Source organism: Crinia signifera, chromosome 4 (assembly GCF_055691185.1).
Source record: "Crinia signifera chromosome 4, ASM5569118v1, whole genome shotgun sequence".
Lineage (NCBI taxonomy): Eukaryota > Metazoa > Chordata > Amphibia > Anura > Myobatrachidae > Crinia > Crinia signifera.
In genome coordinates this window covers 123,818,226-123,844,519 of record NC_139220.1, presented here as the reverse complement: position 1 = coordinate 123,844,519, position 26,294 = coordinate 123,818,226, and the positions used below count along the sequence as shown (strand labels likewise).

Sequence of the window (26,294 nt, the reverse complement as noted above, 5' to 3'; positions counted from 1 at the left end):
ATGTTTTTCCAATGAACATAGTTTAGAAGACGCAAAGTACACTGTAGTCATTTATGGCAATGAACATACATTAGAATACATGTAGTACTTTATGTTGTAGTAACTTCAGGGTCTATTTAAAGTACCAACCAAGCAACCAACCAACCAACCAACTCCTGTCTTTTTTTAATAACAGTCTATGACATTTACATGAAATATATTGGAAGAGTCACGATTTATGGTCGAATAGTACTTCTTAGAGCCTTGATGGTTAACCTTGACACTTCAGCTGTTGTTGTACTACACATCCCAGCATGCTCTGCATCAGATTTAGCATGGCCAAATAGCAAAACGGAAGCAGAGAATGCTGGGGTGTGTAGTTCAACAACAGCTGGAGTGTCAAGGTTAGCCGTCAAGGGTCTTCTTAGTGCAATGTCCATCATTCCATTTGGATCAACTGCTCAGGATGTGTGGAGGAATGACCCATTCACTGCATGCACATGTGGATGCAAGGAAGTTTTTAGGAAAAGGTTGTTTAGGGTGTTTGATGGTCACATCGTCTTTATACAAAGCTGCGAAAACACACAATGTATAATTGCCGGACTTCAATGGTTGTTAGATATGTATTGTAGTTACATTAGGCCAGTGCACTTGGATAGAAGAAATGAATTATATTTTAGTACTGATTTAAACAATTGCCATGATATAGAGAGTTGTGTTTAATGCTTTCAATTTAACAAAGCTGAGAAACACATCTCTTGTTCCTAGTAATTGCATTGGCTGGGTGCTCTTAGAGCCTTTTCTTGCTTACTGCTATATATCAGCTTACACTCTGCTGAAAAGTGACATCAGATGCATCCATTACTTATAGTGAGAGTGGAGTGAAATAAAACCTATTAATCAGTAACATAATTAAAATAAAAAAGGGATATTTTCAGTCTGTTGTTTAGAGCTTGGTTATATCTTTTGTATTTTATTTGTCTTTTTGGTGTGCTAAAACTATTCTAAAGAGATTCAGACAATATTTAAGAGCTTACCTTATTGTTTTATGTTCTTTTTATTTATGTGAATTTATATGACACCATAAAACAACTTTTTGGCCTCAAAGTCAGATTTGAATGGAGGGTTATGTCTGTTGCAATTAGTTAACATTTATATGTGCCTAATGCATCCCACAAAAGGGAATCACAATCTGTGAATGCAATTGAAGAAGTTTTTATTGTAGTAAATTAAGTGCTAAGCCCCTCTAAGGAATCAAGCCTAGAAATTGGAAATAAGTGTGAGTTTGTGGTAACCTTAATAAGTACACTGGGAAATGTATACCCACTACAAAATCTGTGACATTAACGGCGGTAATGACTTGTTCCAGCTGACTTCAATTAAATAGGCAGCTCTGTCTTGCCTCATTTCATGTTACAAATCTCATATCTTTCCCCATCATTAGCTGTCCTGGGAATAAGTGTGACGATAGAAGTAACTCTATTTAAAACATTGTACGGGTTCTTAAGTTGCACCTGTAAGTAATATAATAAAGTGTGTAACTGAAGAACAATGAAAGTTTAAAGAAAGTGGGAAATATCCTGAAAAGTCCTAGGGGAAAAAACTTCATGGCATTTAATGTGTTCGCCAAGGAACTATTGGCATGGTACGAAAAAGCAGTGCAAAATAATACTTTCAGATTCAGCAATACATAAATCCATCATATAACGATTGAGCACAGTTAATTGCAGATACTAATGCAATTTAAATTGTATTTTGTTGTGTTTGGTAGAAAGCAGTTTCATCTTTGGATAAAGTGTTGTGGCCAGATGACTGATGGCGTGTGGCAATGCACACCATGTTTTACAGAAAGTGTTGCTGTGACTGTATAGTGCAGGGAGGAGCTGTGTAATAGCCTTTGTATAATATTTGTGCATGTGCAGTCCTATAGAGCAACCAGCTTCAGCAAGTTTCACAATCACCGTACCAAATATTTCAGAGGGGGCGGGCAGGGGCAGACATCGAGCTGGACCAGGGAAATGCCCAGCATTTTATCAGTGTGTTCATGAAAACACTGGGTGTTCTCCTGGGAATGTAGGCGAGCCGATGCCTGCTGGGGCAGGTGGCTGACATCACATGATGTCAGTGCCCGCCCCCTCTTCATTGGACACCGTAGGAAATAAAAGTCAGTATAGACTGACTTTTCTTTCCGGAGGGGAGATAAATCATTCGATGGTCAGCGAATCGAATGATTTCTCTCCCCTTCAGCTGCATGCGAGGGGATGTATTGGCGTACATCCCCTCGCAGGGTTCTGGGGAGATTCGGCAGCGGCGGGTGGAAGTCTAGCCGGGCGGCATTTCAGGGAACAACCACTGCTGAGCGAGCCTTGCTGAATCAGGCCCTATGTGTGATATAACATTAATGATATTGGTATTGTGCATATCATTAAAGATATATTACCCAGTGTGTACCCAGCATAACACTATGCAAAGTAGATGGATGTCCTGTGCAATTGGCACCATCTCTTTTTCTACATATTATATATCACAGTGCAAATGCTTTTTTTATGGACAAATATGCCAATGCCCACAAAAGGCAGGATGTAAAGCTAAAAATATGGTTATGGGCTTCTATTTGCATTGTGCACTGAAAGGGATCCAGTGTCCCCTGCAAATTACGTGTCATGTGACGTATGTGCAGAATGACTCCAGGGTTATAAACATGGAAGTCCTTGTATTATCAGGAGAGCTGTCCTGTGCAGTTTTCTAGGAACATGCAGGTGAATCAGCAATTGGTGTTCAAATCCTGTGGCACAGGTCAAGGTTGCACCAACGTGTTTCGCTGATATAACTAGCAGCTTTGTGGTAGTTTTCCTGTGCCACAGGATTTGAACTCCACCTGCTGATTCATCTGACCATCACGTCCCACCATTTTGTAAGCCCTCTGCTTCACCTTTCCTGGACAATCAACCGCATCATTGTTGAGGTTTCCTGAATCTGATACAATATCATCTAAAGCATCAGGATCAATACCTCCAGCGGCATCCAGGACTTAGGGCCTTATTTTGGATCATTCTTTCTGACAAAATCCTTCTTAGATGGACAAAACCATGTGCACTGCAGGGGGGGCAGATGTAACATGTGCAGAGAGAATTAGATTTGGGTGAGTAATTTTGTTTCTGTGCAGGGAAAATACTGACTGCTTTATTTTTACACTGCAATATAGATCTCACTTTGAAGTAAAACCCCACCCAAATCTAATTCTCTCTGCACATGTTACATCTGCCCCACCTGCAGTGCACATGGTTTTGCCCATCTAAGAAGGATTTTGTCAGAAAGAATGAACCAAAATAAGGCCCTTAGTTGGACGCAAGTCTTTATTCAGCCTCACCTACTATGTAACTATGTAACTATGACATCAGGACTCCTCCACACGGGACTATTGCTTTGGATCAGTGCATGTTACTTATATACCCATTGGGTTGATTTAATGTTGCACATGGTCTCAATTTTCCTGATATTTGCTCCTTTCTTTGTGTTATTAAAATTGCCATTTCAATTGATTCACTTGCCAGATTATTTTAGTAGTGCTGTTTTTTTTCTCGTTTTTGCTCAGTTACCACCATAGTCCTAACTGTGTGGAGTTTGTATATTCTCCCTGTGCTTGCATGGGTTTCTTCCGGGTACTTCAGTTTCCTCCCACAATACAAAAATATACTGGTGGGCTAATTGGCTCCCAACAAAATTAACCCTAGAATGTCTGTGTGTGTGTGTGTGTGTGTGTACATGTGGTAGGGAATATAGATTGTAAGCTCCACTGGGTCAGGGACTGATGTGACTGATCAAATATTCTCTGTAAAGCGCTGCAGAATATGTGTGCGCTATATAAGAAACTGCTAATAAATAAATAATAAGATGTAATTCCAGGATATATAAAAATTGTATACGCAATATATGTGTTTGCTTATAATAAGAGTTAAAACATAGAGACACTTTAATGCTACAAAACTAAACAGACTAAAAAAAAAAAATAAGGATAAAAGCCTTATTTTGTGCGTGTGTGTGTGTAATGATTGCAATTGCCACAACTAATATGCCTGTGAGCAGGCTTGTGCATTCACCCCCAAATTAGGAATCATTTGTTGCATACTAGTATGCATGACCATTCTACCGTATTAAATGGTGTCTAGGAAGATATATCTATAGTTTGCAGTGTATTGAATTTTACAAGGCTTGATAGTAGAAGCCAGAGAGGTAGGCCAACCTGTCTCTAAAATCAACACGAAATTTGGATTTTTACATCTTGCAATTTCAAGTATGAGCAGTGACCACTCAATGTCAAGACATACAGCATGAGACTCCGCTGTGGCCAATCATGGACAGTGTTGTTCAGCACAAATTGTACCTTCAGCAACCATCCAACATTGCCACAGATAACTGCAAAATAAAAAAATTCTCAGGCCACAAGTAACATCAGCGTCCTAACAGTGCAAACTTGTCCATCAATAGGGTGCAGGTCAGGAGCCACCTGCACATGTGTCCCATTGCAGACCCCACTGCACAGTTCTCATCCATTTGGCTTGTAGACATCAGCACTAGATGACTAGAAATATCTAGCCTGGTCTAACAAGTCAAAGTTGTACCTAATTTGGACAGATGGCTTATTACATGTGTGGAGAAAACCCCATGAGGCAATGTACCCCACATGCAAACAAGGAACAGTCTAAGGTGGTATAAAGTGGAGTGTTTTAGCTTGGTATGCATCACTCAATGGGGTGCATTATGTAAGCAAACTTGCTGGTCATTTGCACTTGCTAATATTATGCGCTCATTCAGGTGAGAGTGGGCTATTTCAGCAAAACAATGTGCCAGTGCACACGTCTGGAGCCACCAAATTTAAGCAGAAGGAGCATTCAACTGAGTTTGGCATGATGAGTTGACCCCCTTTGTCTGCCAAGTTTGAACCCAATAGATTGCATGTGAGATTCAGTTACAAAAGCAATCGGTAGCAGGGTTCCATGGCTGTTTAAAATTTAAAATATTGTGGACCAGTAGGCATGGCATACACCAGGCGTGGGCTATAAGCGGCCTACTAGCTGTTGATGAACTACTCATCCCAGCATGCCTTGCTTTAGTTTTGTTATTTGGCCATGCTGAAACTATGCAAGGCATGCTGGGATATGTAGTTCATCAATAACTGGAGGGCCACTTATTGCCCACCCCTGGTGTAGACTATCTACACAACACATGAGGTGGAGATTGAGGCTTGTGATTCATCAGGATCACCACCCGTCACCATTTACAATCAAAAGCAATTCAGGCCCCTTACACTTCTGAGATTTTGTGAGATTTGACCCAATTCAGGTGGATTGAGTCAGTTTATCTGACAAAACCTTATGTGCCTGATGTGTAGGACACAATGCACAATCCTGTGCTATTGGGTATAACCAAGAGATTGTAAGAGATTGATCCTCCTGCACATAGGATAAATCTCGAGTCAATCAGGTCCAATTTGTTGAACAATAAGTTGAACAAGTGTAAGGGGGCCTCAGTTACAGAATCAGAGGAGTCAGAGAATAAAAATCCATCAGGGTGCAAGGTTAGTTTATAGAATGTGTCTACTAGAACTAGATGGTATTGTACCTTTTAAGAAATGTTTTTACTGTAGTATGTAAACGTGATGGCAGAAAAGCTGTCAATAGCTCTGTTCAGCTGTACGTATCAAATGGCAATGATACTGAAACCATGTTCACTGTTTTCTTTAAACCTCTGCAGGTATGTCTGTAGTTTGAAAATAATACAGCAAATGCAAATAATAATTTGCATCATGTTTCCTTTAGTAAAATAAATTGATATATTATTTTTACAGAATATTTTACTATGTTTTTAGTTAAAGGCTTTCAGGATTAATTTTTTTCAGGGTTTTTTTTGTGTATGTTTAAGTTGTAGGTGGAATCAATTGCTCTGGCAATTCAGAGAGCTTTCAACTATTGCTACTTATACTCGAATATAAATAATGTAAGCATAATCTAATACACATATATGGGTGGTATCCAATTACCTGAGCTCATAGGGGGGCTATCACAAACATACAAACCTGTGTGTTCTCCGGACTATAGTGTTCTTTATTGTGTAACCTTATTGGATAGCCATGAAAAAAGCATCTGCAAAACACAGAGAAAAAATATATATTTTTTGCTCCCGATGTTTTATCGGGGGTAATTGGATACCACCCTTACTTAGCATGCTAAATATTTGTATTTAGCACTTATAATATTCATGAGTAAAGGTGCCCATAGACGGTCCATTCCCGGACCGTCCGTTCTGTACTATGTGATGCGCGCTCCCGCGCATCTCATCGTACGGTACAAAAAGTATGTGCTGCACATACTTTTTGTACTAGATACACATCGCATCGGATGGCATTGCATGCACAAGGCATGCAATGCGATGCGATGTGTGCTAATTAAGTGCCGAACGGATCCGTTAAACGGACCGTCTATGGGCACCTTAAGGACTAATAAACTATTTTTCTGAGTGGTACAAGTTTTTATAGTTTGTTTTTAAAATAGAATAACAGAAAATTCTAACGACTTTCCTGTATGATACTACTTTTTTTTGCAGTGTATACTTAGAACATCATTTTGAATACTATTTTTTAAAGTCAATTAAAGTCTTTACAATCTTTATTGCAATTTAAAATTATTACTGTCACATGACTTCAGAGGATACAAGAACACTCAGTCATGTTACTCACATGTTATGACATTAACTGCATAATAGCCATATTTAAATCTTTCTTTTTAGAGGTATATACAATCCCGGTATGTATGCATGTATGTACAATCCCAGTACTCCAATACAAATAATGAAAAGTCATCAATAAATGGCTTTTATACTAGCACGATGAGACTTGCCCATGCTGAATGCAGGGTACACACCAGAACGACAAGGGCCCAATCCCATCAAACTAGATCCAATGCCGACCGATTGGATGTAGATTTTAGGTAGATTCCGCCCTTTTTTTGCGTGTTCTGATCCGATCCCGATCCGATGTGTGGCCCCGCGGGTTGGTCGGTCGTTATTCAGATCCTACCTGCAGCAGGTAGGATCTGAAAACGACCATACAACCGGGTGTGGGTCGTGATCGGATCGGAACCCGCTCACAATTCACATCGTGAGTGGGTCGTGCGCTCCGCATGATTGTGAGAGGGTCGCCCTGGTGTCTACCGGGCAGAAGTGCTTAAACCTGGCAGCACAGAGCCAAAATATTTATTGTGGGTCTTTATCAGTTTCATTCCACTTAAATGGCCGGAAGCCATGTTTATTCATATACAGCACATTGTTCCTTTTCAAGATAAGGTGCTCTCACATTTTGCTAACTCAAGAAACTTAAATTTGCAGATGTAACCAAATCAGTAGAATATAGCAGAAGCATGTACATTACCTGAAAACCACAACGTAGATAGTATCGTTGTATGTACTTTTGGTCACTTGTATTTTATAATTTGATTTTGCTTAAGCACTTATATAAATATAAAAAATATAAAATATATATATATATATATATATATATATATATATATGTATAAATATTGCATTAGACCTCAGCAGTGATTGAGAATAAAATAACACAGCATCCAGCTGACAGCGATTGATTATGTTATTGTTAGTGAACTCATTGAAATTACAACTAGACAAACATGGTTTGCATAATTTGTTCAGACACCTGTGAATTCCAGTTTAGATTCTTCTGAGGTTAATAGTCCACCATTTGCCCAGGAGCAATGTTTGTTAAAGTAAAAGAGTTTACTTTAACCTGATATGAGATCGTTAAGATGTAATGAATGTGTTATTACTGATGAAAATAATTTGAGGGTTTCAAATCAGTCTGGCTAATTAACAATATTGATAATAACTGTCAACTTTTGGGACATTCTTACCTGGATGAGTAGTCCTGTGTGCAAAGGACAAAGGCCTTATTCTAGTTCACTCTTTCTCTTTCTGACAAAATCCTTCTTAGATGGACAAAACCATGTGCACTGCAGGGGGGCAGATGTAAAATGTGCAGAGAGAATTAGATTTGGGTGAGTTATTTTGTTTCTGTGCATGGTAAATACTGGCTGCTTTATTTTTACACTGCAATATAGATCTCACTTTCAAGTAAAACCCCACCCAAATCTAAATCTCTCTGCACAAGTTACATCTGCCCCACCTGCAGTGCACATGGTTTTGCCCATCTAAGAAGGATTTTGTCAGAAAGAGTGAACTAGAATAAGGCCCAAAGTTACAGCATTTTGCAACAGCAACAATAATGTGATTCACTGAAAATTGCATCAAAAAGGCCTCACCCGCTGTACTGGGTTTCCCAAACATTCTAGGAAAGATGATAATTATGATATGGAAAAAAATATATATATGATCGAGGAGGACCTAAATGCATATGACTATTCAATTCATATTGACATTGGTACTGATACAACCATATATAACTTTTCAGCAGACCTTGCAAAGTAATCTTGTTTTATATTACCAATGCTTTATGATCAAATCATTGACTTTATGTTTTATGTGTTTCCCCATAGACTTGGATTATCACATGTATTTATCTTCAACTACTTTGCATTTGCTTTGGAAGTCCGTGCAGTAACCCTGTCACTGATGCTGTGAAAGACATTGAAAAACTGGTAGGGATAATTGTTTTTCATACATTTTTTTATAGTTTTCATTAACAACAATATTATAATTATCTTAAATATAATTACATTTTCCAATGTCCAAAATATTTGGAAATCCATAATTTTTTAGCGCTGCACAGAAACATTGTTTCATGTACAAAATGATTGAAATATTCTATACGATTATCTGCAGGCCATGTGTATAAGTTGTATATGAAACATAAATGCATTTCAGTTTAGCTTTGGGTACCATCCATTTTGTTATGCAAATATTCAAATATATGGAAAATTAATTAGAATTTCAAAATACTTCTGGTTCCAAGCATTGTACTAACTATTGCATAATCCTCTTTATTTGTTAAAGCCTCTGTACCAGCAGAAGTATAGCCAATGTCATAAGATATTTTCCATGGACAGAATGCACCTTTCATAGTATCACCAAAAGATCTCTTATTTGTATTAATATGTATTAGTTTCTACTGTGAGAAGTTAAAATTCAGGTAATTTAAAAGACTAAAGTGTTTCCTGTTACACCACTTTATTATGTGCATTCAATGCCCCCCAGTATTGTAAAGTAACCACCCTAAATACTTTTGGTAGAACATGACAAAGGCAGATGAGTGAAATTTCAAAAGCTCAGTAAAAGGATATGTCTGTGTGTCCTCAGGGGCCCTAACTTGCTACACCACCTCCAGCAAACAAAAACATCAAAGATGTAGCCACATAAAGACAAAATACAGAAAACTAGCATAGAATCCTGGAAAGGGTAATTATATTATACCTGTATCATTTATTAGTATCAGATGGCTAAATGAAAAGGTGCAACATAGGGGATCTTATTTCATTTTAAATATTTTATTGAACTTTGTTCTAATTATATACCCAAAAATATTTCGTGAAAAATATGAATGTGATAATTTCCCTGTCACCCTGTCACGTATGTTACAGTAATTGCTGTACTTGCCCTAGTTGACTTTTCATACTTCTTACATAGCTACAAGGCTGTCTGTGTCACTAATCTGCAAAAATGTCACTTCAATCTTTCCCTGCAGTCTCATTTACTTAGAAGATTGCTGAAACAATCAAAAATATTTCTTTGAGCACACCGCAAAATCAAAAGTGACAGAAAACATTTAAAGATTTATATAATTACATGTTGGACCATTTACTTTGTTTTATCAAGAACTGATTCATTAGATTGGGAATGAAAGGGAGTCTGTCTGGATTTGCACCTGGCAAATGCCATTGCCTACTGTTGTACACAATAGAAGAAGACCTATCACCTTGATGTCAAAGATGAGGGAAACAATGTGTAATAAGGATGTAATAGTTAAAATACATAAAAAAAAAAAAAAAACAACAGACTGAAAGTAACTTTAATTATGGTCTACAATGACAGCTCCTTATATAGAAACATAGAATGTGATGGCAGATAAGGACCACTTGGACCATCTAGTCTTCCCATCCTTGACTTTCTTTAAATGAGCCCCATACCAGCTTGCTGCTTATTTTTAACATTTGGATGCTATACTGTGTATGAGTACCTTAGAGCCTGCTGCAAAAGTGTAAGAGAATTGAAGAGTCAGCATATTTATGTTACTGAAAAGATGTATAAGTGCACTTTAGAAAATAGTGACAAGGAACCAGCAATCGACATGGCCTGGTAAAAAGTCTTTCTAATTTCTATAACAGTATGTTCCTAATTCTGCCTATTTCTGAAAGCTGTGGGTATATTTAATGATGGTGGATATATTTAGTGCGTGACTACGGCTGTATCGGTATACAAAATGCTACATTACAGTGTTTTTCAAACAGGAATATAGCATGTTGTATGCAGATATGGCCACATTTGCACACATAATGTAGGCATGCTGCATATTCTTTTAATCAGCAGAGTCTGCTTGTCTATCCCATCCCTTTTTTGCATATAGGGGGAAATTTACTAAAGGAAATGTAAAAAAAAAAAAATAGGTGTATTTGTATCCAGAAATACACTTATTATTTGACTTTGGTATGGTTCGTTATGTTAACAAGTTTTAGGTTGACAGTCATTAGGTCGACCACTGTTGGTCCACAGGAAGAAGTTGACATGTGGAAAAAATGTTGACATTTTCAAAATGTTGACTGAAGCAAAAGGTCAACATGCAAATGGTCGACATGGAAAAGTGCTCGGCACACTATTATATTCTCCCTCCACATCCACTGGGATGGTAAAGTCCTATTTTTTGAAAAAAAAAGTGAAAAGCTCATGTCAACCTTTTTTCCATGCCGACCTTTTGCTTGTGTCGACTATTTGACCATGTCCACCTAATGCATGTTTACATGTGTCGGCCTACTGCCTTTTGACCAATAGTGATTGGCATAATGACTGTTGACTAAGACACTGTCAACCCAACGACCGCATACCGTTGAATTATCATATTTGATGATGAATAACATTAAAAAGGACTATAACTAGAAAACTGCAAATTAAATGTGTGATATTAGTTGTGTTTTTAAACTAGAGAAATGCATGACTCATAATCTTTGTCAAATAATTTTCCTCATTTAATTTTTTCCTGACTTTTATTATGAAATGAATGTCTCCATAAATAAACAACTAATAATTGCCATTAAACATTACATTTTTTGCATTGTTCATTGTTCATTGAATAATTATTTTATAGCTTTTATATACCATATATATTCGAGTATAAGCCTACTTTTTCAGAACATTTTTTATGCTGAAAAAGCCCCCTTCGGATTATACTGGAGTGAGGGTCCCACTTGAGTCAATAAGTTTTCCCAGTTTTTTGTTGTAAAATTAGGTGCCTCGGCTTATATTCGGGTCGACTTATACTCGAGTATATACGGTATATATATATTATAAGCGTGTGTTCTGTATCTCATCTCTATGTAGACGGCTGGGCATGCACAATATTTTGTAATTAGGCCCAGATTTATTTCGCAAAGATCATGGGCTATTTTCTTGTTCCTTTAATTCAGGGATGGGGAACCTTCGACCCTCCATCTGTTGTTAACCTACACATCCCATAATGCATTGCTACAGTTTTAGCATGGCCAAATAGCAAAACTGTAGCAGTGTATGCTGGGATGTGTAGTTTAGAAACAGCTGGAGGGCCAAAGGTTCCCCTTCCCTGCTTTAATTATAGGTTAGTGACCTTCTGATATGCCTACAAATCTTGAGGTGTCTTAATCACTTTCTGTGTCTTCATCAAAATTATTCTAAGTTAATTAAATACTTTTAAGGTCCAATGCCCGAGTCACAGTGACCTACTTTCCCAGATCATTTATGCCTCCGGAATTTCTAGTTCTCCCACACTCCAAAGAAACTTCCCTGAACCTGTCACTAGAGTCATAATTATGCTACTTGTGGTGAATGTGGTGAATCGTGTCATCGGGGCTACTGTATATACGTCAGACTTCAAAAATCAGACATACTAGTAAACCTTATATTTCTCAGTATGTCTTCTTCAAGTAAACAATCGACGGCCTTGAGACACCCATAAAACACAGACACCACACACAGGGCTGGATCGCTTATGCAATCACAACTGAATAAGGCCCTTGTATAATAACTGCTTGTAAAAATATAAGAAACTTTAATTTCAAATTAAAGAAACCTTAATATATAAAAACAAAGTCTCAAGCAAAAGGTCTTACTGAATGGTAGAGACAGAGGCACCACTAGGGGGTGCCGGCTTACTGAGTTGTCACCCTCCGATGTGTGGTATGAAAATAGTCAAGTTTGATTTTTTTTTTAACAATCTAACTTTAGTCACAATTTTGTGTGATGCTTTAAGCCATATTTTTTTTATGATAATACCAGCTTTTTTTAATTCGAAACTTGGAAGCAGCCATTTTTGTCACATACCTAACTCTCCTGATGATCACAGGTTACTGCTGAATTCTTGAGGTCTATTAGAAATAATCGTGGGACTTGATCTCAAATAGCATGGTTGGGCTACATCAGGACTGTGTGCAATTAATTCTGATTTCTCCACCAGGAATGTTGGGAGCTATTAGAATTCACCATATATATATATCTTCTACACCTATACTGCTTTCAGATCGCAAATGCAGGGTCACACCAGGTCTTTTACCCGGTTCAGACCTGGTGTGACCCTGCAAACAGCGAACCAGCAATATTGCCGGTTCACTAATGTCATCAGGGGCGCGTCGGGGCACTGGTGCATCATTGGGGGCGAGGAGGAGGCAGCGCTTAGAGCTGGCGCTGCTGCAATCGCTGCCTCCTCGATAATGTTAATGGGAAATGGGTCGCTCGTCACGTTTAACCCGTTCACACTACACAGCAACACTGCAACGAACCGTTAAGAACTCTGCTTTCTTACCGGTTCTAATTGCCGTGCTGCTACCCTTTGCGGCACCCGGTAACCCTTTTCACATCGCACTAATTACTGGGTTGAGCCGGCAAGTAACCTGCTTGTACCCGTTAATTAGTTGCGATGTGAAAGGGGAATCAGTGGCATCCCCAAAACATTTAGTGTCAGTTATTTCACTGTGCTCAATTGCTTTTATTTATTCCCTAGTGAATTTATAGGATAGATTTTCAATTTTCTCCAGCATGTACACCAGATTAGTGCACTTTATGTGGAAACAAAATATTTTCACAAGCCTGCTACAAAAACATAATCTGGCTATCAAAATCATTTGGCATGACTGTTGAATAAATATGTTGTAGGACCTAGCTCTGTCAGCCGTTTGTTTGCATCCACTCTGCGTGTGTTGCCAGCATTTTTTTTAATTATTAGCACAATAAAGCAGCATTGCAAACACAAATTCATAATGAAGGTATTGGAGCCAAACCTTAATCCTGAAATTTGGCTCTCTATTGTAACTGCCATGAATGAAATGTGTTGAATATCTATTGCTCAAACAGCTTCTTAATATGCTTGGGTGAGTGTAAGTACAAAATAAACTCTTTCTAATCCATTACAAAATCATAAAATTTAGTGTTCCACGTCTGTTTACTTACTATGAAAGAAAGTTGTTTAAATAATGAGTTGGTAATGCGCCAAACCTGCCTACATAATGGGTTTGTAATGAGCCATATCTGCCTACAGTACAAGTTTTTAATGAACCATAACTGTCTACTCTCCTGTAATGTCCAGAGACTGCTGGATTTTGAAGTGCACTCCCAATCTCCCAAAAAAGTAATCCTGTTCCCAGATCTGCCCATTCCTCTTGCCTTAATGGAGCAAATTGTGTAATCGCATTATTGGGCCACCACACCTGTTATCCGGTGCTGTTGTTAATCATAGCAGTGCACTGCAGGGGCAGGGCCAGGATCACACAATTACTCCATAATGGCCCACACACCTCACACCTTCCTCCTGGGTTATCTCCCGCCAGCCAAAGTATAATGTTGGCAAACATCTAATGAGCTGTGGGCAGAGACCATATTGACAAGGATGTTACTATACCTACAGTATAACCCTCTTCACCAAATAACTTAATTTAACAGGTTTGTGTTAAATTAAACTAGTTTTAAAATGAGATTGACTTATGTCTACACACAAACCATTATGCTTTAGTAAAAACAATTATTTAGGATTTTGATGTCACACACAAGCACAGAGAGCTATCTCAAGACGATTCTGGCCAAATCTTCAGGTTTCCCCCACAGGCTGCACACACAGTAGTTGGGAAAGAGCAATGCTGTATGTGCAGCCTATAGTTACTGTCTCCATCTCTGCTAGTGCCTTTGCTGTGCTAGGGCTTTGCCCGGGCAGTCTGTTACAGGGGCCAGGAGTGTGTAGCTGCACCCGATTGTCAAGACTGCCATCAGGGGGTTGGAGGCAGTCAGGACTTCAGTCCCAGGCCCGGACCAGGAGGGGGCTTTGGTGGCATCAGTACGGAACAGGGCTGGTAGGCAGCCACGGAGGTACAGAGCCAGTACTTTTAACCGGAGTGCCTCCCGTGAGACAATTGGAGCTTGCAGACCAACAGCCAATCAGGAGCTATCTCTGTATGTGTGTGTGTGTGTGTGTGTGTGTGTGTGTGTATGTGTGTGGCCAAGGGGGAGTGTAAAGTGGCTATGGCACAGTGCAGTAGTGTGATTCTGCTGGGGAGGTGGGGTGTCCCTGAGTGCATCCGGCCCAACTCCAGCGTCATCTCTGCTTAACTCTCCCATTGGGTTTGACCCTGTCTGCTATACAGCTGCAGCCAGAAATGACATTTTTAGTTATAGTGACTAATTGCATATATATGTATAATTATTGGCTGATATGCATATTCTGTATTGTTTTTGTCCTGTTATGTTCGTCTTGTAGTTTGGAATCCACTTTATGCAATGGTACTGATTCCTTTTTGCGTCCCATAAATAACAAAACTGAAGAATCATTATTGAGAAAATCAGTCCCTACTCCTTATTCCATTTGACTCATTTCGTCCACTCTCCGTTATATCCCTGTTTTCTCCAGCACACAAGAGCTTCTTTAGGTCAGAGGCTTGCTGCCTTTCATACTCCTGGGTGACTTTTCAGAGCAACACATTCATAATAAATGGTGAAAAGGCAGAAAAAAAACTGAAAATAATTGTGTTTTGTAATTCATTTAACAGGAATTCTTCGGCAGGAGTTGATTGTTTTTTCTCTCTCATGGAGAACACAAAACATAATTATTATAAAACTGTAGGCTGCAAAATGTAATATTCATTTTGTGCAACATATTTCTAAATCAAACGTTAATTGTAACAGTTTATAACAACCATTTACAATGTAATTTTCAGGTTGGAAATCTCCCAAGCGATTACATTATGCGTCTGAAACGCGTCCCAGTAAAAGAGCATCTGGTAAGAATGTGTGTTTACTTTGTGCTGTCTTTGTGTGTGTATTTGTCTGTGTGACGTGTGTGTGTGTGTTTGTGAAATATAACTATACACAGTCCTGCATACTTCCATTATTCTCCTACTTCTTGCTTCAGACGTATTTATACCTTAAATAAATAATGAGTAAGGAAAGTGTGATTTTCTGTTACATGTCTCACTACTGTGAAATCTTTATTGTCAGCAGTTTATGCAGTGCGACCACTTAGCACATATAAACATACATGTGAACATGTATGTAATAAATGTGCCGGTGAATCCCCTCCCCGGGATTGGTAGAGCTGAATCAGCATAAGGCTTCAAACACTCAAAAGCCCACCCCCGTACTCTCATTGGCTAGTTTTAGAGGAGTCTGGGGGCAGGCTTAGGAGTGCAGTGCATGGTTGGGTACCTCAGACCAGTCACTGTTTATTGTATTGATAGACTTCAAAATTAGTCTGAATCGCACATGTACATCCGCATTTGATGCTGATTCAATCCCAATGCACATCCCCGCAAGATTGGAATTGGGTGGGGAAATAGACTGTGATGGCAAGACTGTATAATACAAATCTGTACTATATAGTCAGGACCGAATGTGTTTTGGTTACTGTGCGATTTCATCCCGATTATTTCCGAATTGAATCAGGATTCAATGAAAAGAGCACCATGTGTACACACCTTAAAATGGAAGTTCTATTGAAGATGGGATGTTACTATGAGCAATCAATCAGATTATATCTATTATCTTCTAGAAGGTGTTAAATAAATAAGAAGTATAAGAAGTAGAATCTGATTGGTTGCTATGGGCAACATTCCATATGCAATAGGAAAATATGTACTACTCAGTCACTTCCCACTAATATTAGTAGGAATGACAAGGATCATACCAAGGTAATATGAGTAACATGCACTTTCACTGGCCTCTGTTATCAATATTTGTTAATTACCCAGACCTGGGCTTGCTGTAGGGGTCCATGTTCAACCCCTCACCACCTCTACCACCACCACACGCTACTGTGTGTTCGAGGCCAAGTAAAACTGTGTAGCAGCGGCAGTACTTGGCCTCGCTTTGCGAACAGGACTGAATTAGGCCCAATGTCTACAACATACAAATAGAGATATGTTTTAAACATAACAACTTTCTGCTTGGTAAATTTTGGACACATGTTCTACATGTTTTTCATGCAGATCATTCAAAGTAAATAACCTGGCTAAACTTTCCAGCCAGTGATATGCAGATTTAATAGGTGATTACTTAATATTTAACACTACCTCCTACAGTATGGTGAACATTAACCTATGATTAATTTCATTATTAACTATTAAACAAGCACTCTAAAATAATAAGATTACTGCCATAATTAAAAACATGATTACTGTACACATAACGCTGTTGGACAAAATAAACTTCGGTGATATAAAGCAGGGGACCACTTGTGTTAGAGGGTGACAAAGATATAGCTAGTCAGTGACACAGATGACTCTTAGCTGCTATACTCTTAAGGTGGCCAAACACTACTGTGACTCGGATAAGTTGCAGCCAGTCCCCCTTGAGCCGCCCGGGACCTTCCTGGGACCTTCCTGGGCACCAGGTTCGCATGCGTTATATCGAACGTGGCCCTTTTGCATGTGATATATCGCAATCTATTCCGTTCACCCCTGCCGGGAGGCGGTCCTAGTCAGAGGTCGGATGTGCAAGCAGATGCGACCTCCGACTCTGTTCTGATGAACTTAGCAGCTCCGGCTGCATGGGCATTTTTAGAGAGATGGAGGCCTGTGTGCAACCTCCTCTGGCCGTGCCCCCTCTTACTGCTGGGAGTAGCGAAGAGTAGTACTCCGACCCTACTGCACGATGGCCATTTTCCAGTGATTTTCGCGTCAGCAGCATTTTGGTGGCTGAGCACTAGAGCACTCTATTGCGCATCCGTTCCATTTTTCTGGTGAATTCTGAAGCATTGCTGCCTCCGCCGACTGAGTCCGGAGGGTACGTTTTAAAAAAAATAGGTGGGGCATGTGCATTATAAATACACCACTGTCTGGCTGCAAAGTATAATGGACTGATGCAAGGTTATATATGCTGCATATGGCAAATCAGTTTTTTACTGCAGGTGTTGTTTGATCCCATTACATTAATGTAATTGGTAATAACATTTCATTCAACAAAAACTTTTCATTGTCCGATTTGTACAGTCATACTAATACTATTGGTAGCAGTGTATATTTGATAAAAGAAAACCAAAGAAACATAAGGCCTGATTCAGACCTGTATGTTAAGCTGCATGTAATCACAGCCGCTGCCCGCCACCAGGGGTATCCCCAGCGTTTTTATGGGTACGCACATAAATAGCTTGGCGCTGCGCATATTCGCACATGCACAAACCTTGAACACCAGGGATGGGGCAGAATTCGGCCCATAACAAACGGGTCTGAATTGGATCCATAATTTGCTGTTCTAATAAATAGGGAGTTAATCAAACCGATCAGTACTCTGTTAACCTGTGATCAGGTAATCGCCACCCAACCAGAGTGAAATCCCACCTTGTTGCAAGGCTTGCAAAAAGCTTGCCAAAATATTTAGCATCCGTACTACAAGCCGTATGCATGCGTACTACAGCCATGTGATCAGTCCAGAATAACCCCCACTGTTTGGTGACAATTAGCACTTATCTACTTTTGCAACTCTTAAGGTGTGTACACGTGGGATGCAGTGTCTTTGCCGGAGATAAGCCGGCTGCCATCCCTAGCAGCAGCCTGTGCGTACAACCGAATAGACACTGCAGCTTTTAGTCAAAATATTCTTGCCTGCACTGTCTATTTGGCCGGGCGGTAATGGTGCTGCGGGACCGCGCATCGCTATTGCCCACTGTGTTCACATTGGGTTATTTAGGCAAAACTTCTTTCCATGTGAACAGAAGAATCTTCCCATGTGAACAGCCCTTGAGGCTTGCTATTCCTCCTGGGGCATTGTTTATTGTGTGCAAGCTTTGCCTAAATTAGTCACTATAAATTGTCCAATTTGAGCAGCATCCAAAACATCTCTATTCCCTTCAGTTTTCAAAACTCCTAATCTCACTTATAAGAGCAGGACAACAAAATGGACTAAAATGCTTTGTTAAAAAGAAACATTTATAGATATTACTGAACAACTTGCTTAAGAATGTTACATTTTCGCAGAGATAATTGTCAATAGGACAAAGATAATGCTGTATTATACAACCATAACTAAGGATGTTCCCTACTATTTTTACTTGGATTTCATCAGATAATAACGAATTGCAACTGCTTTTTTTTAAGATTTCTATTATAAAATAAGCACAGACCTATTTAATATACACTGATGCACTGTAGAATCCTAGTGATGTTTATGAAAAATTAAAGCCAGCTACATAAGTTTATTGGAATTTTTATAAACCACTAGACTACAAATAACAGTGATTTGCAAATTGCCATAATGGTGGTGCACAAATTAACTTAATTGCTAGAAATTACATGTACCAACAAAAGTGCTGCTTATAGGAATGTGTTAGGAATGAAAAGTTAGGCTAAAGCATTGTTTTAGGAAAACATTGCATGTGTCTTCCCTAAGTGGTTCTAGGTGGAACCATAATTCTAAAATCTTTCCGAAAACTCTTATAAACTGCCAATACTGTTGCAATAACACAGTGCCAACATTTATGAAAAAAACCCTAGTCATTATTTTATGACTGGTATGGAATTAATACATATAATTGCTAGGCTCTGCAGGGCAAGGTTAAACATAATATTGACATCAATAACATTGTATTTCTAACCACTTGTTGGCCTTGTTTGTTGTGGTGTATTTCTCCATTACACCCTTTGGTCAGTCACCTGACTGTGGCTCTGACTGCTTTTTGTAGACATCTAGAAGATGTCCCTGCAAATGCAGATTTAATAGCAGCAATGTTTGTACAGTGCACATAGTATACTTTCAGGGACCGATAGTGATTATGTCACTATATTGACCTCTTATTGCCAGGATCTTGACTCAAAATTAAATGCTTACAGCATATTACTCAAGGCAATATTATAACTCTAAACATGCCGCTAAGATTAAAAGCATGACAAAGGGACTGTTGACGTTGTCTCTGTCAACCTCTGTTTCCAACCTATAAAAACTTCTCCTCGCTCCAACTTTGCTATATTTGGAGTACTATCATGTGTAGTTTCAGACCTTGTGGCTCCCATACAGGAAACAAGCATCATAATGTAGTTTCTACTTTGAAAAGCCTCTACCTCGAAACATGGACATAGTGTTATAAAGTATTAGCAGCATCTCAGCAGACCATTCTTTGGTTCTTATGGCAGTTTGGATAACTGTTAAAAAAATGATTACGCTCACGAGTCCAATGGAAGTATAGCTTATAAACTCTTATTCAAAACTAGAAGTTAGTCATTAGCTTTTGTTTCTTAGTCTCCCATTAATTGTCATTAATCTTCATCTTCTGCATGTCTCATCCTGGAGCTAATAAGACCATCAGAATGTTCATCCTGAGGAACCAGATAGAGGCAAATAGGAAACCAGAATGTTTCAGTTAGGATTAGAACAGTCATGTTCTTTTTAGAATTACTTTTTTTTTTATTGTATTTAGCACCAGTATATATTGTTGCACTTTACAAACAAACAAAGTTAAATGTACTGATATATGACAAATATTATTTACAAATTCAATGTGTTCCTGTTCGAATAAAGGTTCATGACCAGGGGTGGAGCTACAGTATGGCAGGAGATACAGTAGGTTAAAATAAATGCATTGGGATTGCGAACAGCTGTTCTTCTCATTTGGCTAGCTGAACCTTTGGATTACTGACCCTCCCTTTTGTGATCAGACAGTTCTTTGATTGGTTTAAATTCTAGGCTGCTTCCTACTTGTTAGGCAGCTTCAATACCCCAAGGAGATGATCAATTGCCTGTTTAATATAATTAGGAGCTCATTGAAGTTAGTCTAAAAAATGTATGTTTAAGCTCATTCCCTTGGAATTAAAATCAAGCAGCATTTTTGGTAGTTTAATATCAAAGTCTGTTACTCTCATCAAAGAAGCGTTTCATTGAGTTTTTTTCCTTGTTTTGTTAGAAAATACTTTTTTTATTGGTTTCAGCCTTGTCTAGCTAAACTAAGATGCATTTTGTATGAAAGATCTTTTGACAGAAACCAATGGAATGAGAGTCATTCTTAACGACTCTCTAAAGAGTTCTTTTCACTTGTATTTTTAGAAATACAAAAATTTCCAATTTCCAGGCCATATAATTTTGCATTGCAAACAATAAACAGCTGTAGTAAATGGAAAAACAAACAAATATATAATAGTTGTTAAAAGTAATTTGACTTTGTGACATAATGCATTGAGTCATTTTGTTGTATAAATGGTTCCTTATTGTCCGTCTGTAAATGTTTATACTTAATAAAACCATTGTGAGTGCACATGTCTATATGTCTGTTTACAACCAGTATATGCCTGTGTGTGCGTGTGTGTGTGTGTGCATGTGTACACTGTATGTGTGTGTGTTTTATATATATATATATATATATATATATATATATATATATATATAGACTTTTGTAGGGGTAGACGTAGCACTCCAGACACTTGGATAATCCAAAATAGAAAAACTTTATTGAAGACAAGCAACGTTTCAATACTTGCGTATTTTCGTCAGGCTACGCAAGTATTGATACGTTGCTTGTCTTCAAGAAAGTTTTTCTATTTTGGATTATCCAAGTGTCTGGAGTGCTACGTCTACCCCTACAAAAGTCTACATACTCTTCGATGAGGCACCCGACCAGCAAAGCGTTCAAGGGCAGCTGTGCTCGGCCAAATCTACCAAGTATATATATATATATATATATATATATATATATATATATATAATCTCACTTCTTATTTTTTATTTCATAGGCAAAACACTGCTGGTTGTACATTATGCTGCAGGATGTGTCGAACCGCCTTGGAGAACTGTTACCCAAATTTTCAAAAACATCACAAAATTATCATATCTTAGACAATCTTTCCATAATACTTCGAGAAATAAGGTTCTGCGTTAAACTGATTGAGCAAGAGGTACTGTATAGTGCTATTTGTACTATTCCCTTCTGCAGTCTGTATAGTGGGGGGGCCCTGCAGTATCCCTAACATGTGCATTGTTCATAAATGTGTAGATTTTCCTCATGTATTACACTTTTAATTACAGTGTATAAAACATTTGCCATATTAATAGGTAACCGTTTTATATAATTTAACCCACAACTGATTCATTATGAAATAACTGCCATTTTGACATCATATGTAACATATTTCAAACATGTTTGCATGCAATTTGTCAATATACAGTATGTTATAATGACTTTTGTACAAATGAAGGGTCAATTGTAATAGGGTAAGAGAATTAGAAAGTGAGAGATTTGGTAAGAAATCTCCAGTTTTTTTAAAGCAGCAATCATTTACACTGCAAAATCAAACTGGTTTTGCAGTGTAAATGATTGCCGCTTTTAAAAAAAACCTGGAGATTTCTTACCAAATCTCTCACATTCTGATTATCTCACCCTATTACATTTCATCCGAAGAATCTTCATTCATATCTACTGTGCATTATTTATTAGATGTCAAAATATTACACTTTTCAGATTTTTCAAATAGCCCAATGTTTTTGTTCTCTGTATCTGTACTTGTAGGCCAAATACTAAAAAACTATTCCAAAAATGTTTTCATTCACAAACAAATATGCTGGTCCACAGGTTGTGCAACCTTGACATGGGTCCTACATTTGTATCAACTGGTCACATGTTTAGCTGGAAATGCAAAGGAGCCTTTTCTGGTTTCTTAGGGCTTACTGCAAGCCTCAGAAATGTTACATATTGTGAGCGTTTAATATTTAATGGGTCATTACATATTTTCTTTTATATCTAATATGTTCAATGGCAATTCACCAGAAATGGATGGAATACATTGCTGAACTAGACTTACTTCAAAATATGACACAGGCCCCCCACAGAGAACAGAATGTGGCTGCAGGCTGAGTTATAATTACTGGAATAAGCAGCACATTCTTTCATGCGTGTGCAGATAGGTGGAAGTACTGAATCCCAGTAGCTAAAGCACAGCCCCCGGTGACTTTTAATGCATTACTTATTTATTGTACTTTTAATTTGATCACATCGGTCTGTAAATTAGATTTATTCAGTTATGCTTACTATTTAATGTTGACCTGTTTCTTATATTATTTTCTTTTTTTCTTTAACAGGATTTTGTATATGAATACTTAGATATAATTCCAGAGGGGCCTGTTAATCCCAGTGACTTTTTTGAATATGTAAACAACACTATTAACCTTTTCAAGGATATAAACAACACACACTATTTCGATACGTGTATGGTACCTACAGATGATCCTGATGAAGGTAAGCAATTATTTTTGATGGATTTAGTAATTTTGGGGTAAATGTATGAAGCTCGGAGAAGTGGCATCTATCCCCATAAACAATGTTATGTGCGAGGTCATAAAGCACCAGCCAATCGGCTCCAATATGTAAATTGTCAGTTAGGAGCTGATTGGCTGGAGCAAGCTTCATACATTTACCCCTGTATCTCTTGTGCAACATGGGAATATGGATTGAAAATGTATAGTACATGTACTATTTGTCTATTCTAGGGGATAATGTCACAAAGGGAAGCACACAGTATGCATCGAGTAAATTAAAAAATAGCAGCAAAATTGGTAAGTAAATCTGTAAAATTGTATAAATCAACATCGCTGTAGTTGCGTACCATCGGTTCTGAAGTGTGCACACTGCAATAACACGCACAATTTAGTCATATACTGTATATGTTGCACTCCTTTCAGACAGGCTTATACTGAAAAATTATTTATGATTTCTGCAGTCATACAAATGCAATTTTTAGATGGCTCCATAATATGTTACTTTTTACAAGCAATTTTGTAAAAAAAAAAATGTATAACAGAAACAAACATTTGTTTAAATAAAACAGAATAAAGATTAGCCACAGAAATCACATCTTTTAAAAACATTATTAGTCTAAAAAAAAAAGCAGCACGCAAAGCATAATCCCTGATAATTGCGAGATTTTGGGGCTAATTGGGTGCTGTGCCAAATCCATCAGCTGCTAATTGACTACCGCCTGTTTTCTGTTTGTTAATACATAATTTTGTTTTCTTCCTGTGGGGTAGATTCAGTCCTATTCATTACGGGTCGAATTCACGGCCATCCCCAATGGTCGAGGTTTGCGCATGCAAGAATATGCGCAAACCCCAGATATCTACCATCAAATGATTTCTCCTCATAGCCGCATGCGAGGGGATGTGTTGGCGTACACATCCTCCCACATGGCAGAGAGGGGATTCGCGTGGCAGAGGGGGCAGGCGTTCGACCAGGCGAACAGGTCTGAATCAGGCTCAGTGTTTGTTCATAATTGTAAAGCACTACAAAATAAGCTGGAACAATACAAATAAATGTTTAAAATAATAATAATAATAATAATAATAATCTTATATATGGAAGGATCCAAATAAATGTTCAAAAATAATAATAATATTTATAACCTTCTAGTTATTTTTATACTGTATAATGTACAGCAGGTAAATGACACAAGGGAATATGATCTGGAGTCATGTGGAAGTTTCACTGTCTTTTCTATTCTATGGTGAAGCTATTTATCCTCATAGCGTTCATGTAAAATAAATGACCTACTTTTGCAATGTCCTCTGCGAAATAAAACCTATAGCACAGATGTGACAAATGTGCTACCTTGTCTCATGGGACACAATTCACAGTACTGTATGTGCTACCCTTCTGCTTATTTCATTCTAATTGGCTATATGTTTGGAATGATGTGTTCCTTTTTATAAGAAATAGGGAAAATAGTTTACTGAATAGTTATAATGTAGTCATTTATATTTTATACTGTTTATTAATTTTAAAGATTGACATAGAGATTTATCTGGATGATAAGAATAGTAAAAATAACTTCTGTCTTGTATGTATAGCTTGGTATCATGGGCCTTATTCACATCTGATCACAGGTCTCAAAATGGTTACAACCATGTACAGAGTTCGATTAAAGTGGGGTGTGTTGAAACTGAAATCTAAATTGCAGTGTAAAATAAAGCAGCCACGATTTACCCTGCACAGAAACAAAATAACTCACACAAATCGAACTTTCTGCACCTGTTACATTTGCCCCACCTGCAGTATAACATGGTTTTGCCCTTTTTGATGTAAAACACAAGCAGCCATCACTCTGTTAATGCATGACATCGCTCCGTGCATAGGGGCATAGCGATAGTGATGCGTGGCCCCGTGCTTCGATCTCGCCCCGCAATCGATATCCAGAATGCTGGATAAATCATGTTAATTCCCAGGGTCGTTGGGGTCAGGGCCAGTGTTCTCAGGGGAGAACACTGGCCCTGACAGATCGCTCAGCGAACAGCGCTTGCACATTGCTGTGTGCTGAGCAATCTCGCTGAGCATTCTGAGCGATTTAGCATCGCTCAGAACACTCAGCAGGATCGCCACGTGTATAGGGCCCATTACTCTCTTCATATAATGAGCTGTACTCTCATCATATATGTTGGTTCTATTTTACATTTTGCAGCACACAGGAGGATATAAGCTTTCACAGCTAAATGAATTTGCCTTGGGACATATTTAATAGCTTGCATTAGAAGATTGATTTCTATTAGGTTGTAGCTATATACATCAAAGTGAAATTTTAGATTTAGACATTTTTTTCCACAGCTAAGGTGTGACATTGCCAGGAGCGTTACTGTTTATTAAATGAATAATGACATAGCTGCACATAAAGATTTGCACAATGAGAAGTGAACTAGATAAGTGTTTCCTTATGAGCTCAGTAAAAGTGTTGTACTGCAAAACTGGCTATGTCCACTAGAGAGGAGGTGGCACAGTTATGCTCAGTTCTGTAGCGGGGCTTTACTGTGCAGAACACGCCAACTATTAACATACCATCATGATGTCTAGATTGGGCGGGAATAACAGCACTGCCAAGATGATCCTCATGATGCTCCAGGACTGTAAGAGCTGCAGTGTGCACTGTGTAGTGCCTGCCCACACTGCAGTAACAAGTCTGGCTTCAGGGAGAGAGCCAAAAAAACACCATTTTATTACAGCATGCATGGAAGGCAGCTGTCTTTGATATATATGGAGAGTGATTACCACACAATCACCTCACTCTTGAACTGCAAATTGGGACAAAAAGACAGTTCTGAGATGAGACACTATCCTGACATTGTGACTGTTCTGCCAGTCAGAATGGTTGTGAAATATGTAGGCTCATATAAAGGCTTAGCAGCCCAAGGTTCAGGGAGTGTAGCTGCTGTGAGGCCCATTACAATATATGTAGCTATGCCCCTGGACCTGCTCTTTGTAATGTGGTATAAAATATACTCCAGAGCGTTATAACGTCATATTATATGAACTATAATGTTTCACAATATAAAATGGCAGCACTATAGTGTGGCACAATATGAACAGGGGGCACTCTAATGTTGCATAATATGAACTGAGGACACAATGTCATAGTGTGAATTGGGGATACTGTGTTGCATCTACAATGTGACATAATATTAACTAGGACCCTACTGTGTTTCAGAAAATGAGCTAAAGTAGGGCACTATTATGGAACATAACATTAGCAACTGCTGCAGACCATTATAAGGTCAAGACCAAAATGTCAACAGTTACGACATCAAAAATGCTGAAATATCAACATAGAAAGAATTTCAATATATTTACAAGCTAGGTACACACTGGATCTATGTTGGGCCAATTTGCCATT

The 26,294-nt window shown here is 38.3% G+C and overlaps 1 protein-coding gene across 1 annotated transcript in view; it reads left to right on the top strand.

Annotated features, from left to right (window-relative positions):
• Window positions 1-26,294, top strand: part of KITLG (KIT ligand) — a 62,525-nt gene that overhangs the window by 20,237 nt on the left and 15,994 nt on the right. Inside the window, exons 2-6 of the mRNA XM_083182364.1 lie at window positions 8,544-8,645; window positions 15,387-15,449; window positions 21,381-21,542; window positions 22,723-22,879; window positions 23,131-23,196. Coding sequence (XP_083038490.1) covers window positions 8,544-8,645; window positions 15,387-15,449; window positions 21,381-21,542; window positions 22,723-22,879; window positions 23,131-23,196 — 550 coding nt within the window. The remainder of the gene's footprint in view (window positions 1-8,543; window positions 8,646-15,386; window positions 15,450-21,380; window positions 21,543-22,722; window positions 22,880-23,130; window positions 23,197-26,294) is intronic.